This window comes from Arachis hypogaea, chromosome 13, assembly GCF_003086295.3.
Source record: "Arachis hypogaea cultivar Tifrunner chromosome 13, arahy.Tifrunner.gnm2.J5K5, whole genome shotgun sequence".
NCBI lineage: Eukaryota > Viridiplantae > Streptophyta > Magnoliopsida > Fabales > Fabaceae > Arachis > Arachis hypogaea.
In genome coordinates this window covers 86,966,513-86,982,220 of record NC_092048.1, presented here as the reverse complement: position 1 = coordinate 86,982,220, position 15,708 = coordinate 86,966,513, and the positions used below count along the sequence as shown (strand labels likewise).

Genomic DNA, 15,708 nt, shown 5'->3' with positions numbered 1-15,708 from the left:
AAAATACATAGACGAACATGGGTAACATACAACTAGGCACATAAATCATCTAAAAAGGTGCGACCCGGTGAAGCAATGACGTGGAACCCGTGTCCTCTGACCTCTCCGGATAAACAGCTCCTGATCCTCGATCTCCTCGTCCTCGTCCTGCGGGGCTGGCTGTGCAGGCGTCCTAGGCTGGACATGGACCGGTCGGGATGAGGACGGCCCGGCAACTGAATGTGACCCAGCAGTATGTGCCGACGCTGGGGTACCACCCAAAGCGAAATAATCAGGAGGAGGAACGGAGGGCGGCTCATTCAGATCGACATCTAACGGTGCCTGTGTCCCCGTCGTCTGACTCCGCCCAGGGACAGCCTCCTCATCATGCATGATGGCACTGATGTCATCAAAGAAGGGGGATCCAAGATCCCCGTCAAACCCAACACCGGCAAGTAGGTCTGAAAACGTGCTGCCTGGACTCACCCATGGCCTACTCTCCTGAGGTGTGGGGTCGTAAGGTGGAACTCCAATTAAGTAATCTCCCAGCGGCACCTCCCCAAGTCCAGCCTCAGCATGGGGAGCAGGATCTCTGGTGGCATACCCCTGTCCACCAAGGCCACCAGCCTGATGACCGTCCTGGCCCTCGACGGGTGCCCTCCGTCTGCCTCCACGCCCTCGTCCTCGACGACCACCCCTACTTGCCTCATCAGCGTCGTCAATAGCCCGCTCCAGCCAATTCCACTCACGCTGGCTCTGTCGTGTCCCGACACGAGCTCTCCTCTCAACCCGACGCCTATCAGGGACGTCGTCGACTCGATCCATGTCAGGAACTCAACCAGGACCCCTCTGTGACGCCTCGACAGGAATAGGAATGCCCCTCAGATCCCCCAGATGAATATCGGGTGACAAGAACCTCTTCCCATGCTGGCTCCACCAGTCTAGATAGGCGTGCGAAGGTCCAGGATCGGCAACAACATCGAACCGGAGGACGTGGTCCGCACGGGTCTCCCAATGAATATGCCAATCCGGTAAGGTGGACGGGAACCAACGATCGCCGCCTCTCCCGTCCTTCGACATCAGAAAGTCGATGTTCAGGGCGGGACGCAGGAGAGGCTGCACACCACCGAACTGCGGTAGCACCCTGTCTACCTGATGCCACTCTACGACGGCAAAGTATATCAGCGACGTGACAGAACGCCACACTGCCATGTGTCGGGGCTCCAACACCTCCGGATGCACAACCTGAAGTACCTCGGGGGAGCTATAAGGCATCCAGATAAACTGCACAAATAAATACCGATGTTGTCACGCCAACTGGCTAAACAGAAACATTCGATGTCTACTTATTTAAATTAAAGTAACAGGAAGAACACTCACATCCCTGGCATGTAACCTGTCTATCTCCAGTCTCGTGCTCTGCAGTCGAGGACCCTTCTGGCTGTAGGAAGGGCTGTAACCTGACCACCTGCAGGGCACATGGGTGTTACATTTATTCAGAATTATGACAGATTTGTAATACTCACAGCAGCTATCCCAACTTGAAATAGAAAAGCCTGACTAGCGTACCTCGATGCCAAAGGCCAGCTGGACGTATCATACCCAGCAGGCCTAAACCTGGGAAAGCGCCAGAATATCCAGGACTGAAGTAGCTGAAGTGGGCCGGCTAGCTTGACCACATGTCTGTTTGCCACTCGGCACATGCAATGGTACAACCACGCCAATGCTGCAGACCCCCAACTGTAGGAACCCATCTCCTCAATCCTAGCTACGTACGGAAGCCATCTGATGTGAATGCGGTTGCCGGACTTGTCGGCAAACAGCTGAGTGCCCAACAACATCATGATATAGGCACGAGCGAAGCGCCGCACAGTGTCCTCATCGGCTCCCTCGGGGCAGTGTCCGAAAGTCTCCTGGAACCAGGTGCAGTTTACTGCGAACTTCTGAACCTGGCTCGGATGAGGTACCACTCCAAGCAACTCCTCGAACCACACCCAAGCTGGACGTCCACCCTCGATATACAGATGGAAGTCTGTAAGGCAACCGCTGACATAACGCCCGTCCACTGCCAACCCCAACTGGTATGCCACGTCCTGAAGCGTGATCGTGCACTCTCCGAAGGGCATGTGGAAGGTATGCGTCTCAGGACGCCACCTCTCGACGAAGGCGCTGACAAGGGGCTCGTCTAACCGGAACCATCTATCGTTCAGTCTAGCCATATGGTATAACCCGGCCATCTGCAGGTACGGAACATAACGCTCGTCGAGTGGCATGCCTTGTTGCCGCCGCATGCTCCTGATGCATCGTTGTGGCTGCGCATTAAATGGACCACATTATTAAACCACATACAATAAACCACTTACTCTAAACCACCAATTAAACCGCATGCAAAACCACTAAATTAAATCATTTGCAATACCACTACAACAAACCACTAACAAAACCACCTAACATAAACCACTTACATAAACTATTCACAGAAGCGCATATAAAACCACTTACAAAAACCCACTTACCAAAAACCGCCCCCTAAACCGCATGCAATAACCTCTAAGCTAAACCATTTGTAATGCCACCCTGATAAACCACTCACATATAGAACCGCTAAAACCACATGCAAAATCACTAACTCAAATAAACCGTGTGCAGAAACTTTTCTATGTACTAACCTCGTCGTTGATGACCCCGGCTATATGAGCAACCGCATCCAACCGGTACAGTCTTGCAGGATCGTCCCCCATCAGCTGAGTCTTCGGTTCTACTATTTCTCGGATCGAATCTGGGTCGTTTTCTCTGGGATTTGGTGGGGTATGGAAAAGGATAACTGATTCGAATCTGCTTGATTCGAACTCGTTATATAGCACAATCACTCATAATTCGAACCAATTAGGTTCGAATTATATGATGCACGTAATAGAACGTAGTTCGAACCAATTAGGTTCGATTTATAAACTTGAAGTTCGAACCTATTAGGTTCGAATTATGTGTAAATAGGGTTCGAACCAATTAGGTTCGAATTGTATATAAATAGGGTTCGAACCAATTAGGTTCGAATTGTATATAAATAGGGCTTGGCTGATTCGTGGATCTCTTTTTGGTTTGGCTTATTCATGTAACAAGTTTCCCCCATTGGTTTATCTATGTTTTTTACCCCTGAATTTATTTTGACCCTAAATTAATCCAAAATAAATCAATTAATTTTATAAATTTTATATAATAAATTAATAAAATTTTACTTAATAAATATTAATATATTATATCATATTTATATTAAAATAGATTATTTTAAAATAAAAATAATATTATATAATATAAAAGTATTAATTAAAATATAAAAATATTATATTTTATTATAATTTTATCCTAAAATATATATTTTATTTAAAAAAGACAAAGCTATCCAAACTCAACTCGAAACATAACACAATAAAAAATCAAAAATAGACGGGCACAAATCCGACAAAACATGACCCGGATCCAGGTTGGGGCGGGCAACGTAAAACATATGACCCGAATTAGTGGGTGGGTATCCATGAATCCATCACTCCAAAGTCCAAACAATTATGACGGGTTAAATGCGGCTTTATATTGTACCCAAACCAAACCGGTTATTAACCTGGCCTGCTGGGGCAAGGCACCACTCGTGGCCGTGGGTTGTTCGGGTCATGTTTTCAGTTTTCAAGTCCCAGCTTGGAATTTATCTGTTGAAGCTGCGCATGTATCCACCGCATCCATATCCGTTGAATGTGCGTTCCCTCCGGCAACTGCAACGCAAGCAATGGCAAGAGCGGCTTGCAGTCACCTTCACCTTGTTCCCACTCTATTTCATCCACTCAAGTCAAACTTCTTGCGAAATCAAACTCTTCTCCGAACCGCTCACTTCTACGGGACTCAACGAAGGTTCTCGTCTTTTTCATCAAGGATAAGTATGAGCCTTAGAGCCGGCATCGTTGGCCTCCCCAACGTTGGCAAGTCCACTCTATTCAATGCTGTTGTAAGCCTCTATGTGCCACATTCTCATTATGCGTCTTTTCTATAATGCGAATACCTAGTTGATTTTTGTTCTATTGGGCTGCATTTTGATAACGTCTGTGAGCCAGATAGACAGTGAGAGATACAGACGGATATTTTTCTGTTGAAGTAAAGAACATATATGAATTTTCTTTAGTGTTCATTTCTAGGAATTGAATGACGGTTTTTGATTAATAATAGTTAACTCTGTGATGGGCTTTCCTAATGATATGAACTGTCCTAGCTTTATTTGATTTACAAACATATGGGCTGATGATTGGCTACGATTGGTGTCAAATAGAATGATTCCATTAGAGATCCCTCCAACAGCCCTCTGCTAGTGCTGCTCTCCTTTTGGCGGATGTCTTGTGAAATGTTTATTTGTGTTACCTTGTTTCTGTTTCTTTTCTTTGTTTCTATTTTATTGAAAAAGAAGGACTTTTGGAATAACTTCATCATTACTATGCCTTTTATAGATGAAATGGTTGGTAAATATCGTTGGATCTTTCTCTTTTATTTTCTCTAATTTATGGTTAATGTTAGGTTGATTGTGGTGGTGATGTTTTGCATGCATATAGCTCTACTTCCTAGTGCTGCAATAATGTCAGTTTATATCGATTTTAAATTTTTATATACAATCCTTCTTGTATGTCTAGGTTGAAAATGGAAAGGCTCAAGCTGCTAATTTTCCTTTTTGTACAATAGAGCCAAATGTAGGGATTGTTGCAGTTCCAGATTCTCGTCTCCAGGTACTTTCTAATCTTAGTAAATCTGTTCGAGCAGTCCCTGCATCTATAGAATTTGTGGATATTGCGGGGCTTGTAAAGGGTGCAAGTCAAGGCGAGGTATTTATATTTTTTCTTCTTATTTAGTTTTGGTGCTAGTAAACACATTCTCTTTTATTCTTTCTCTCTCTCCTCATTACACAGTTGCACTGTTTAATTTCTTCTGCACCTTTAATTGTTGCAGGGACTGGGTAATAAGTTTCTGTCGCACATTCGTGAGGTCGACTCTATACTTCAGGTGTTTATCTCTTGTCTGTTCGCTTAGTTTTGTTTATCTATCATCTTTTCACATAATTTTGTTACATCAGTACTTTTGTAATTTTATTTTTGTTTTATATTCTGTTTTTAACGAAACGGTTAGTTAGCTATGTACACAGTATTCTCACTTATGTTCTAGGTTGACTAGACCGGATCATTCATTTTCTTGCTGGTAGTTGTAAAGGACGGTTTGATTCCCAAGTGTATGTATTAATTGAACTGGTTCTGCTGTTGCCTTTGATTCCCTCTCATGACTGCTTCTGAAATCGAGGCATCTCTACTACCTGTAACTTGAGTTCATACACCACCTTATGGAAATGAAGTTATGTAATTCCCCACAACCTACTAAATTACAATTTTTCTGCCTTGCAGCTTCCCCTATGCAACTTAAGGGATCTTTCCATTGAAATTGATAGGAATTGGTATTAGAGAAGGCAAAACAGTTAATACAATAAGAAGATAGTGCTGTAGTACCACATTTGGACTAATGTTAGTGGAATACAATTGAGCTTCATAGCTGTAGTACCTCACTGCCAAGGTTCCACCACCAGTTTAGCTTTATTATCTGACACTTAAGATCCTTGCTCTTTCAAACTCATAGAAATATGATCTAGATTCCACAAAATCCTTCTCTCCTTGCAATTCCTCCTGCCAACTTAGCAACCGCTAGTTAGGTCTCGTCAAAACCAATTCATTGGGCCTGACCTTTCCCTGTTCCCCTCCTAATGTAGACTTAAGCAATTTTAGGTTCCTATCAATGCAAACTGTTTAAATAATACACCTTTTTCCTAAGGAAGAATTAAGAAAACAGCTCTTGGATGTTACAAATTCCATAAATTCTTGAAGTTTGGAAGATCTTGCCACTTGATGCGGCTGTTGCAAACTTGCTGAATTCTTCTTCAGGTTGAGCCTTTAAGTTCCCAATCTTGATGTTAACAAGGCGGCAAGTAGGGTTTTAAAATTGTTGCCATGGTGTTACAGCATGGCGGTTTTTGGGCTAGCTGCCATCTTAAGCATGTGGTGTTGCAGAAATGGTGTTTGGCAAATGGTGGCCACATTGGCGGTGGTGCCATGACGGTCTAATACAAGTATGGCGGGTTTTTTTTGGATTTTTTTAAATTACCGGGTCTTTTCATTTAATAAACCTAAGCCTAACCTTTATAAGAAAAGTTTTCTTTGGCTCATATTCTCCCTCTTCATACCCTCTCTACGTTCACTCTCCCTCTCTGTTGCTTGAGAAAGACGAAGACTTGTGATGCCAACAACATCATTGTCGACAACATGCCATTGTTGATATGTGTTCAGGAGGGTGTTTTTGTCATTTAGTGACAAAGGTGCAGAATGGTAATCTTGTCATGTTCAAGGATCTGAATACTAGAAAAATTACACTATGCCGATCTTGGATATCAAGAAGACCAATAGTTCGTCTCAAAAACAGTGGAGCTGAAATTGCAGTACTCATAAGGCCCATTGGACTAAATGAGGACATCAAGAAGCCCAAGAGTTCTTTTAAAATTCATTGGGAAGCATAAACTCGGTATTAAATTCGAAATTATCTAGTTATATTTAAATTTGATTTGTTGTTAGGGATGTTAAAAGATTTGATTTGGTTTTGATTTGTTTAGTAGTATTTTTGGTGTTTTAAATTTAAATCAAATCTGATCTAATCTTTATAGATCAAATCTGATTTAAATTAATTATCATATTCATATACTAGGTGTTTAATATCTAATAAGATCTTATCTGATTTAAATTAGTTAGAGTTAATTTTGGAGTCATATCTTTTATTTTTTTCAGATTTTATTGTTTTATTCTAGGAAGATTTGATCCACTTTTAAGTTAATCTGTTAGGGATCTATTTAAGCACTTTTGTGAAGCAATCTGATCACTTTTGATGAATAAAAATTTCTGAGTTGCTTTATGCACGTTTTGCATTGTGTGACCAAGTGAAGTGAGTGATTTGCTTGCTTGTTGCATGAAGAAATTTGAAGGATCCAATCTAAGGTAATTCTTAGTGTTCGTTCTTTCAATTGTAGCCCTTTGATCTAGGTTGTCAAACATGTTCTTTGAAGGTCTAGTAGAAAAAAACCCTTCCGGTAACCTAAGTTGTTAAGAACGGGTTTCTTAGAGGCCTAATAGAAAAATCTTTATTTATCTTTTTGTGTTTCCATTGTGTCTTTTCTTGTTCATTTATATTCATTCATTATCATTTAGTATCAGTTACAGGTCGTAGCTACGATCTTATTTATCTACACGTTCTAGGGTCGGTGTCTAGTTTCTTTATTTTATCTTTTATTTTTGCAATTTTACTTTAGAGTGATATTCAGCGAAAAAAATCTCGAAAATTCAAAGAAAAAAAGCATGGGAAAAAAAAGGAGAATTAAAAAAATCGTAAATTCCAAAAAAAAAAAAAGAAGAGGTGTTGTTTATGAAAAGTGCAGTACAAAAAAAAAAGGAAAAAAGAAGGGGAGAATGTCATACAATTAAAAGGTTGTTGATTTCAATTTCCAAGTATCCAAATTTCAGATTTGTTTCAAATTCTTCTGGGGTATCAATTGGGTTTGGAAAATTTTCTAGTATTTTTCAAATTTGTTTGTCACATAATCTGAATTTTTTTTTGTCAAATTGAAAGTTTTTATCATTACGATTATCTTAGTTTGGTCTCTTGGTCTCTTTTTTCTCTTTATTTCTGAAGTACAACTTGTTAAAGTAATATAAGAGTGGAAATAGACCAGAGGTTAGCTCAAAAGATGGACAAAGCCATGGATTAAGTGCAAACACGAGTGACCTAATTTTGAGTGATACACGTGAGAATAGTATTGTGAGGTCTTTATTATTATTTTTATAGGTTTCCAAATTAGAATCAATGAGGACTGAGAATGGTATTAGTGATGATGAAGGAATCTCTTATGCGAGAAAGGTTTTTAAGATGCAAATCCCTGCTTGTAAAGGAAAAATGATGCTGACACATATTTCAAATAGGAAAGGAAGATATAGTCAATTTTTGCGTATTGCATCCTGTCAGAGGAAAAGAATGTTAGATTGGTAGAAGCTAAGTGGAATGAGTTAGGAAGATCTATAAAAAGGTATGGAAGACCAATTTGCACCTGGGAGAAGATGAAGAAAATCATGAGGAACCAGTTTGTGTCATCATCATACCATGAGTTTCTTGAAAAGTTTTGTAAGTTGAAACAAGGTTCAAAATCAGTAAAGGAGTACCACAAAGAGTTGCTGTATTCAATGTGCAAGATTAATTTTGAAAAGGGTTTTAAAGTTCTTATGGGGCGATTTTTGATTGGATTAAACCAAGAAATTGTAGATGAGGTTGAGCTTCACCATTATGCAAATGAGGATTTAGTCAATTTGGCGATTAAAGTGGAGAAGTAACAACTAAGAAACTTGTAAGAAAATAAGAATGAATATGAATGAACAAGAAAAGACACAACGGAAACATAAAAAGATAGATAAATATTTTCCTATTAGGCCTCTAAGAAACCTGTTCTTAGCCTAATGGGCCTTATGAGTGCCGCAATTTCAGCACCACTATTTTTTATACGAACTCTTGGTTTTCTTGACATTCAAGGCCGGCATAGTGTAATTCTTCTAACATCATTCTGCACCTTGTCTCTAAAATAACGAAAATGCCCTCTTGAACATGCATCAACTGTTCTAAAAAGGAAGACCATGGTGACGAAGCAAAAGAACGCAATAGTGGCACGAAACATTGATGATGATGGCTCCATGACCTGCGCAGGATGGCGACAACGTTAAACGTTGTTCGTGAATCTACATATCTAAGATGCTTCCTTCTCTTTATATTTTGAACCCCTCAAGTTTTTGTTTTTCCATTCAAATCTTTTTTTTTCTGTTCTAACTGCTCAATTTTTTTTCTGTATTCTAAATCCTCAATTTGCTTCTGCTGCTTCGTTTATATTAACATTCTTATTTTGATAATTGATAGTAGTTTTAATCTTTAATATTGATTGTTATAATGTGGATATATAGTTTCATATTATTCTTGATAAAGTATTAGTTGTTTTAGATATAATTTTTTTAGTAGTTTTATTTATATCTTGTAGATTTTCTTAGTTTTTATTTGTATACAATTTATAGTTTTTTAATGTATCTGCCATTTAGATCATTTACTTCAACACCACCCGGTCATAACCTCATGGCAGTTTTTACCCTTCGGCTATGAGCCGGCATCTGCCATAAAAAGTATGGTGGCAACTAATTGTTACTCATAATTGTGAGAACTTGGATTGAGAATCTTGGAATTTGTTGAAGCCTTGAAGATGAGAATGGTGGTACATAATCTGCAGTAGGAAGATTAAGTAAGAGAATAGTGCAACTCTTCAAGGCATGTATTACACACATTTTCCTTTAGACTTAATTCACCTCTCACCAATCCAAACTGAGAGTGCAAAATGAGTTTCTGGCAAACTCGTGCAAGATAACAAGGAAGAGCACTTGATTTGTTTTGGTACTCATGCAATCAAGCTTTACACCAATGATATTCTATAGAATGATAATTTTTTCCCTCTCTCTGCGCATAAAAAATATGTTGAGGTCCTATCTAGAGGCACATATGCTTAAGTACATGCATGAATACGGATGCATATTCATGAAGAGAAACATCCCTTTGAGAAAATACAACTCTTTAATGAGTTACAACCTCATGAACAGATGCAATTTTTTGAACATGACTTTTCATATATTTTGAAAATATATCTCACAATCCTCCTACATTTTCAAAATTTCCTTTCTGCTCTTATTGTCCCAGAAATCTTTTGCCTTCAGTAAAGGTATCTCATTAGTTGAACTTTTACATAGTAACCAATGATTTTCACTTCTCCGAATTAAAATGATATACAAGCTTTGAACCATTCAATACATATGATTAAGTGTGCACATAAAATCTCATGGTATGTAATAGCTTGCATCAGTTTAGGCTACCCGCATTACACACTTTGGGTGCGATCCTTTTCTAAATCCTGCGACCCTCTAAAATCCTGCATATCATGTGATGCTTTTTACCTGGCCGCCCTTTTCATTTGAAGTATGATCCCTTATACCATGTTTGGTAAGTGTCTTAAGAAAGAAAATATATGAAACACTAAGATATAGACAAAATAAAGAAGTTTTCTCTGTCTTATTCCTACTGTCCCTAGTTTTTGGGTCAACAGAAAATGGGAAATTTTGTCCCTAGAGGCTTTTTTTTCCAACTTGGTATCTACTTCTCCAAACTCATTTCTGTCTCCTAGTTTCTTTGTATTTCTGTTGAAACCGTTATGAAACGAGGATTCCCCGTCCCCTCCCTGGTATATATATTTGTAGTTACAGACTTGCTATCACAATCTTGATTCCCTTGTTTCTTATATTATCATGGATCTATTGATTGTTACATTAGGTTGTTCGATGTTTTGAAGACAATGATATAGTTCATGTGAATGGTAAAGTTGATCCAAAATCTGATATTGATGTTATCAACTTGGAGCTTGTTTTTGCAGATTTGGACCAGGTCAGCTGACTAGCTATCATTCTGCCCAATTATACTGCCTTCCTTTGAATGCGTTCCTTTTTCGATAAAAAAAAAAATATTTGATTGTGATATGTTCCCCTTTCATTGCATTTGGAAGGTACAATTCAGGATTATTATCTTGATTTTGTTAGTACTACAAGAACATTGAAGTATAGTGGAAAATGGCTTTGTTGTGTTAAACATTGTTGAAGAAATGTCCCTACCATGCCAGCTCATCTATGGTCCACTATCAGATAGAATGTGGACTTCATCTAAATCCTATTCAATGGTAGATATGGATATGTAGTTACAATGTCCCTTATAATATGAGTTCTCATAATAACTTCTTTTTTTTTTAGATGAAATTATTATATTATTTTCCTTTGGGATGGTTGCTATTGTCAATGCTTTGTTTCTGGCAGATCATATGCTCATCCATGCACAGTTGCTTCGGATTTTATTTATTTTATTGATGGATTCCACTGATTTAACTAAGATGTCCTGAAGAAACTGGCTCGGATTATAGTGAAAAATAAACAAAAGAAAATAAGAAATGGTGTATTTTGGGATGTTTCTTAGATCAACCGGACTCTGCTAACCTGAATACAATGATTGAGGAAAACTCAAAAGAGATTCTAACTACTCTGTAATATTTTCCAATTGAATTCCTTGCTTCTTTGTCTCCCTTCTATTTATGTTTCCTACTAACTACCTTGTGACTAACAGTTTATGTTAAGCCTGTCCCACCCTCAGATTGGCCCACAGTACCCCCACCCTTGTTTTTCTCCCAACATAGGCATATTGTTTTACTGGTCTACTAACGATTTTTTTTTTTTGGGGGGAGAAATGCAGATTGATAAAAGATTGGAGAAACTAAAGAAAGGCAAGGCAAAGGATTCACAATCTAAAGTTAAGGTACTATCATCTCTCCTTAGTTGTTTTATTTCTCTGTTGAAGACTTGAAGTATAATCTAGCTGATTTTTAAATTCTTGATATAGGAAGAGGCAGAAAAGTCTGCACTGGAAAAGATTCGTGAGGCACTCTTGGATGGAAAACCTGCACGATCTGTGACCTTAACGGATTATGAAAGGGATGCTGTAAAGCATCTCTGCTTGCTCACCATGAAACCTGTTATATATGTAGCAAATGTTGCAGAATCTGATCTATCTGATGCTGCAGACAATAATTATGTGAAGGAAGTCACAGAAGTTGCATCTGAGCTGCAGTCGGGAATCGTAACTGTTTCGGCACAGGTATACACGTTTGGAAAGGCAACTTTCCTTGTGGTTTTCATGGGACTTCGTATAATATACATTTTCTAGAGTTGTGGTTTGTCTAGGTTGTAATTCCTTATATTGAAAGACAGTTGTTGCTGTTCTTGTTATCACCACATATACCAAAGTACATTACTTGTTCTTTCAGGTTGAGGCCGAGCTGACTGAACTACCAATGGAAGAAAGACAAGAATATTTGAATTCGCTCGGTGTTAGTGAAAGTGGTCTTGGGAACCTAATTAGGGAAACTTATGGTCTGCTGGGGTTACGAACTTATTTTACTTCTGGTGAAAAGGTACAAGGAAAAGTCAAAAAGTTTTAAAGAGAATTATAGTACTGATTATCCTAGTAAATGATATGGGTGTGTGTGCACGTGCGCTGCATGATATAGATACACTATTGAATAACTACATAAATAGATTTTTCATTCCAAAGTTTTCTACTGTTTAATATATTTGCATATTATGAAGATTATTTGTGCCAAAATTTATAAAAATTGAACCTTAACAAGATTTGATCTAATAATTCCTATTGTACATTCTTAACATTTATAGTACATGGAGTTTAGGGTTTAACAACTTTCTTCACTCGATGAAGTGTTCTGGTGGTCACTTAATTCTAAATTTAAAAAAAGAAAAAAAGTGTTCAAAACACCTAATTTATGTGTCGGTGAAAGATTTGATTACATATCACATCATATTTTATTGTCAAAAATGATCTTGTTTATCTGATGCCTATACAGGAGACAAAAGCATGGACAATACTTGCAGGTTAGTTTCGCTGTAATTTGGCTTATTTACATTGTTCAGTAGTTAATTATTTCCTCACTGGATTTCATCCTTTTCTGAAAACATGCTTAGGAGATTGGCTGTATATTAACTTAAGTAGGTTATTATTATTAGCATGGAATTTTTTATCTTTTGATGGGTAATGAACAGATGTCGTCTTCCTGGGAGTGATGCCTGCATATTATATTGTTTATGCCCATTCCTTTTTAAGATTCATGACCCATCCATATTTGTGATATAGTAAGATTGATTGACCAATAATAGTAAAAAAAAGAAAGAAAAAAACAACTATATTATACTTAGATTTGTCTCTTCTGAGTTCTAAGCTTTTGTTGTAATAGGAATGACTGCACCTCAAGCTGCTGGAGTAATTCATTCCGACTTTGAGAAGGGCTTCATTCGAGCAGAAACAGTAAGCATCAAGGATGTAATATTTAACTGCTGTTCATATAATATAATAGCATATGACTTGGCATCGAAACTATTTTGAGCTTAAAAAAATATATATTAAAACAATCCAACTAGGGAGCCAATATCCTATCAATCAATTTCAACCAACAAACAAACCAACCAACTCATTGACAATCTTTTTTTTTTTTGAAATTTGGGAGCGGCCCTTCCTTGATCCTGCATTAACGCGAAATGCTTGTACATTAGGCTACTCTTTTCTGTTTTTTCTTTATTTTTTTTTACCCCTTCTCACTTCTCCTTTCCAACACCACAAAATCACACAGAACCACCACCTTTGCTGCAGCCCCTCTGCCGCCACTGGCTGCCACTGTCTCTGATCACCCTAAATCCTAAATCCTAAATTCTGAAACCTAAATTCTGATCCTTACATTTTAAACCCTAAACCCTAAATTCTATATTCTTAACCTAACTCCTAAATTCTAAACCCAAAATCCTAAATTCGATACCCTAAATCCTAAATTCTATACCTTAGATTAGTTTTATTTTGTTCACTTTCAAATTTTTTTTACGTGAGTTTCGAATGTTTTTATCCTGACTAGTTTTGGAAATTCCTTTCTTTATGTTCATTTCTTTTTGGCTGATTTTTAAAATTAGTTGGCTGAAATAATGTTGGCTCCCTAGACTTTTTCTAAAAACGTAGCATGCTACTTGAATGGACTAAATTTGACAAACTTTAATAATAAGATTCTTAAATTATTGTCTAAACTTTCCGTTTTGAACTTTGGATGTAAGGCAGAACAACCTCTAATCTATGTAATCTTGTTTGTATTAATTTGATGTAAATAACTAATTTCTTACATACAGATACTAACTATATGGAGTAAAATGTGAGTCTAGTGTGTCTACCCAACCATGAATACACAGTATTAACTATAAGAGGAATGAGCTCCTAATTAGTTAAGAATCAGCAACATATTATAGCATTTTTATTCTTGTTGCTGCGTCCAGAATGCACAGAAAGATCCTTTCCATATTTTATTTAGGAGTGTTTTTATATGGCTCAAAAGCCATGTAACATGAACTGAATTCAATATTGTGAAGACCATTAAAATTTGTTGTTGGAGGAAAACTCGTGTATGATGAGGATGTGAGTATGTATTGTTTTAAACTACAACCAATTATATCTATTCATTGCACATATGAAATTAGATTTCACACCAACAATCAGTTTTCTCTATTTTGTTGTACTGCATTAACCTTCATAATTTTTACTTTAATTAGGTGGCTTATGATGATTTTGTTGCTGCTGGTTCACTAGCTGCTGCAAGAGAGAAAGGACTTGTGAGTTGCTTATTTTAGTAGCGTTTGTTTTACATGCATGCAATCACTTCAGATTTATTAAGAAATGCACATACCATATTATATTCTGTTTGATTACTATAAAGGCACAATATTACAAATGTTATTTATTAATTTACCAGTCTGGTTTTTGTTCAATATGCCTTAAATCAAGTGGTTTAGCAATCAACTATTAATTAACAAGAAATCAATCATGGCTGCAAACCACTTGTGGAAATTGATGGATAGATATTAAAGGTAACAAAAAGAATTGCATGTGGTTTATAAAGATTTGGAAAGATATATGATAGGGTTCCAAGAGAGATTTTTATTGGATATTGCTACAGTTTTTTCTTTTCTTTTCTTTTTTGTGGGAATATTACTTTTTTTGAGGAATTACTTTGTTGGCAGCTGAGATCTGAAGGTAAAGACTACATTGTACAAGAAGGAGATGTGATGCTTTTTCGATTCAATGTTTAGTCGAATTTAATGCTCCAAATTGGGGGATCACAGGAGTTGAGAACTTGGCATATTTCAGATGAGTAAATTTTCATATAGTTGCTGGTTATACTTTAGACATGCATTGTTTCTTTCTGTCTGTCTTTGTTTTAGTAGAATGCTCTAATCTGGAGTCGGTGAAAGATGAGATACATGATTAGTCTGAAACAACTCAGAACCTTTCTCGGCCAATTTTTTATCGGTTTGCGCAAGCATTGTTTTGTTTTCAATACACATTAATATGTAAAAAATAATACAAAAATGAATTAGAGTCTTTCTTTCTTTGTTTAATCTTATTCATCACCTAGCCAATGTCTCTGATACTTGGACATGGTCGCTCACTCTTGTATGGTTTTTCGTGTAGATTTTCTTTTGGTTCTTAACTTCCTCTCCTAACATACATCATAGTATTTTGGTGGATAAGCTTGGAAATTCAAGGGAATGGATCTTCTCAATTTTTTTATTCTCAATTGTTAGGTAAAATGTGATTTCTCACTTTACACTGTTTAAGTGGGACAAAAAAAAAAAAAAAAAACTGAGTGAAAATATTGAAAAGTGAGAGATTGAAAATAATAGAGAAGATCCACTCCAAAAATCCAAGGCCATTTTGGTTTGCAGTCCTATTTTTGTTTTTAAGATTTTATTGTTGAATTTATTTGGGAGGATTTTTTGCCTCTTTGGCGCTCATCATACCGTCTATGTAAGGGTGTTGTTATGTTTCATGATCTTCGTTAGGGTTTTCAGATATATTGTATCTATGTATGGATGTACTTATTATATATCCACCAAACTTAAATGGGGGTTTCATTAACCCCTGCAACGAGTACTTATTATATACCTCGCA

General features: G+C 37.4%; 2 protein-coding genes across 7 annotated transcripts; one reads left to right on the top strand and one right to left on the bottom strand.

Annotated features, from left to right (window-relative positions):
• Window positions 1-813: 813 nt before the first annotated feature.
• LOC140177642 (serine/threonine-protein phosphatase 7 long form homolog) lies at window positions 814-2,720 on the bottom strand. Its single transcript, XM_072210785.1, has 5 exons — window positions 2,649-2,720; window positions 1,819-2,291; window positions 1,549-1,764; window positions 1,376-1,447; window positions 814-1,243 (listed from the first exon to the last, which is right to left on the bottom strand). The coding sequence occupies exons 1-5, from the start codon at window positions 2,718-2,720 to the stop codon at window positions 814-816; spliced, it is 1,263 nt and encodes a 420-aa protein (XP_072066886.1).
• A 657-nt stretch (window positions 2,721-3,377) lies between these two features.
• Window positions 3,378-15,155, top strand: LOC112732335 (uncharacterized). Of its 6 annotated transcripts, none has more exons than XM_025781022.2 (11): window positions 3,378-3,973; window positions 4,647-4,835; window positions 4,960-5,013; window positions 10,444-10,554; window positions 11,407-11,469; window positions 11,554-11,808; window positions 11,978-12,124; window positions 12,572-12,599; window positions 12,959-13,029; window positions 14,310-14,369; window positions 14,778-15,155. In XM_025781022.2, exons 1-11 carry the CDS (start codon window positions 3,446-3,448, stop codon window positions 14,844-14,846), a joined length of 1,575 nt encoding a protein of 524 aa, XP_025636807.2. In that variant the 5' UTR covers window positions 3,378-3,445; the 3' UTR covers window positions 14,847-15,155. The 6 variants fall into 6 exon arrangements, with proteins under 6 accessions (XP_025636807.2, XP_025636806.2, XP_025636811.2 ...); XM_025781021.2 differs by having other exon boundaries at window positions 12,959-13,044; XM_072212097.1 differs by having other exon boundaries at window positions 3,497-3,973; window positions 4,647-4,739.
• Window positions 15,156-15,708: the final 553 nt, after the last annotated feature.

Bases quoted from the DNA above. Each gene is read 5' to 3' on its own strand.
- LOC140177642 (XM_072210785.1), bottom strand. From the start codon at position 2,720: ATGGGGGACGATCCTGCAAGACTGTACCGGTTGGATGCGGTTGCTCAT. The intron at 2,292-2,648 runs GTTAGTACATAG...TTTAATGCGCAG, and splicing joins CCGGGGTCATCAACGACGAG to CCACAACGATGCATCAGGAG. The intron at 1,244-1,375 runs GTTACATGCCAG...GATGCCTTATAG, and splicing joins ACGAGACTGGAGATAGACAG to CTCCCCCGAGGTACTTCAGG.
- LOC112732335 (XM_025781021.2), top strand. From the start codon at position 3,446: ATGACCCGGATCCAGGTTGGGGCGGGCAACGTAAAACATATGACCCGA. The intron at 5,014-10,443 runs GTGTTTATCTCT...TTGTTACATTAG, and splicing joins AGGTCGACTCTATACTTCAG to GTTGTTCGATGTTTTGAAGA. The intron at 11,809-11,977 runs GTATACACGTTT...TTGTTCTTTCAG, and splicing joins TCGTAACTGTTTCGGCACAG to GTTGAGGCCGAGCTGACTGA.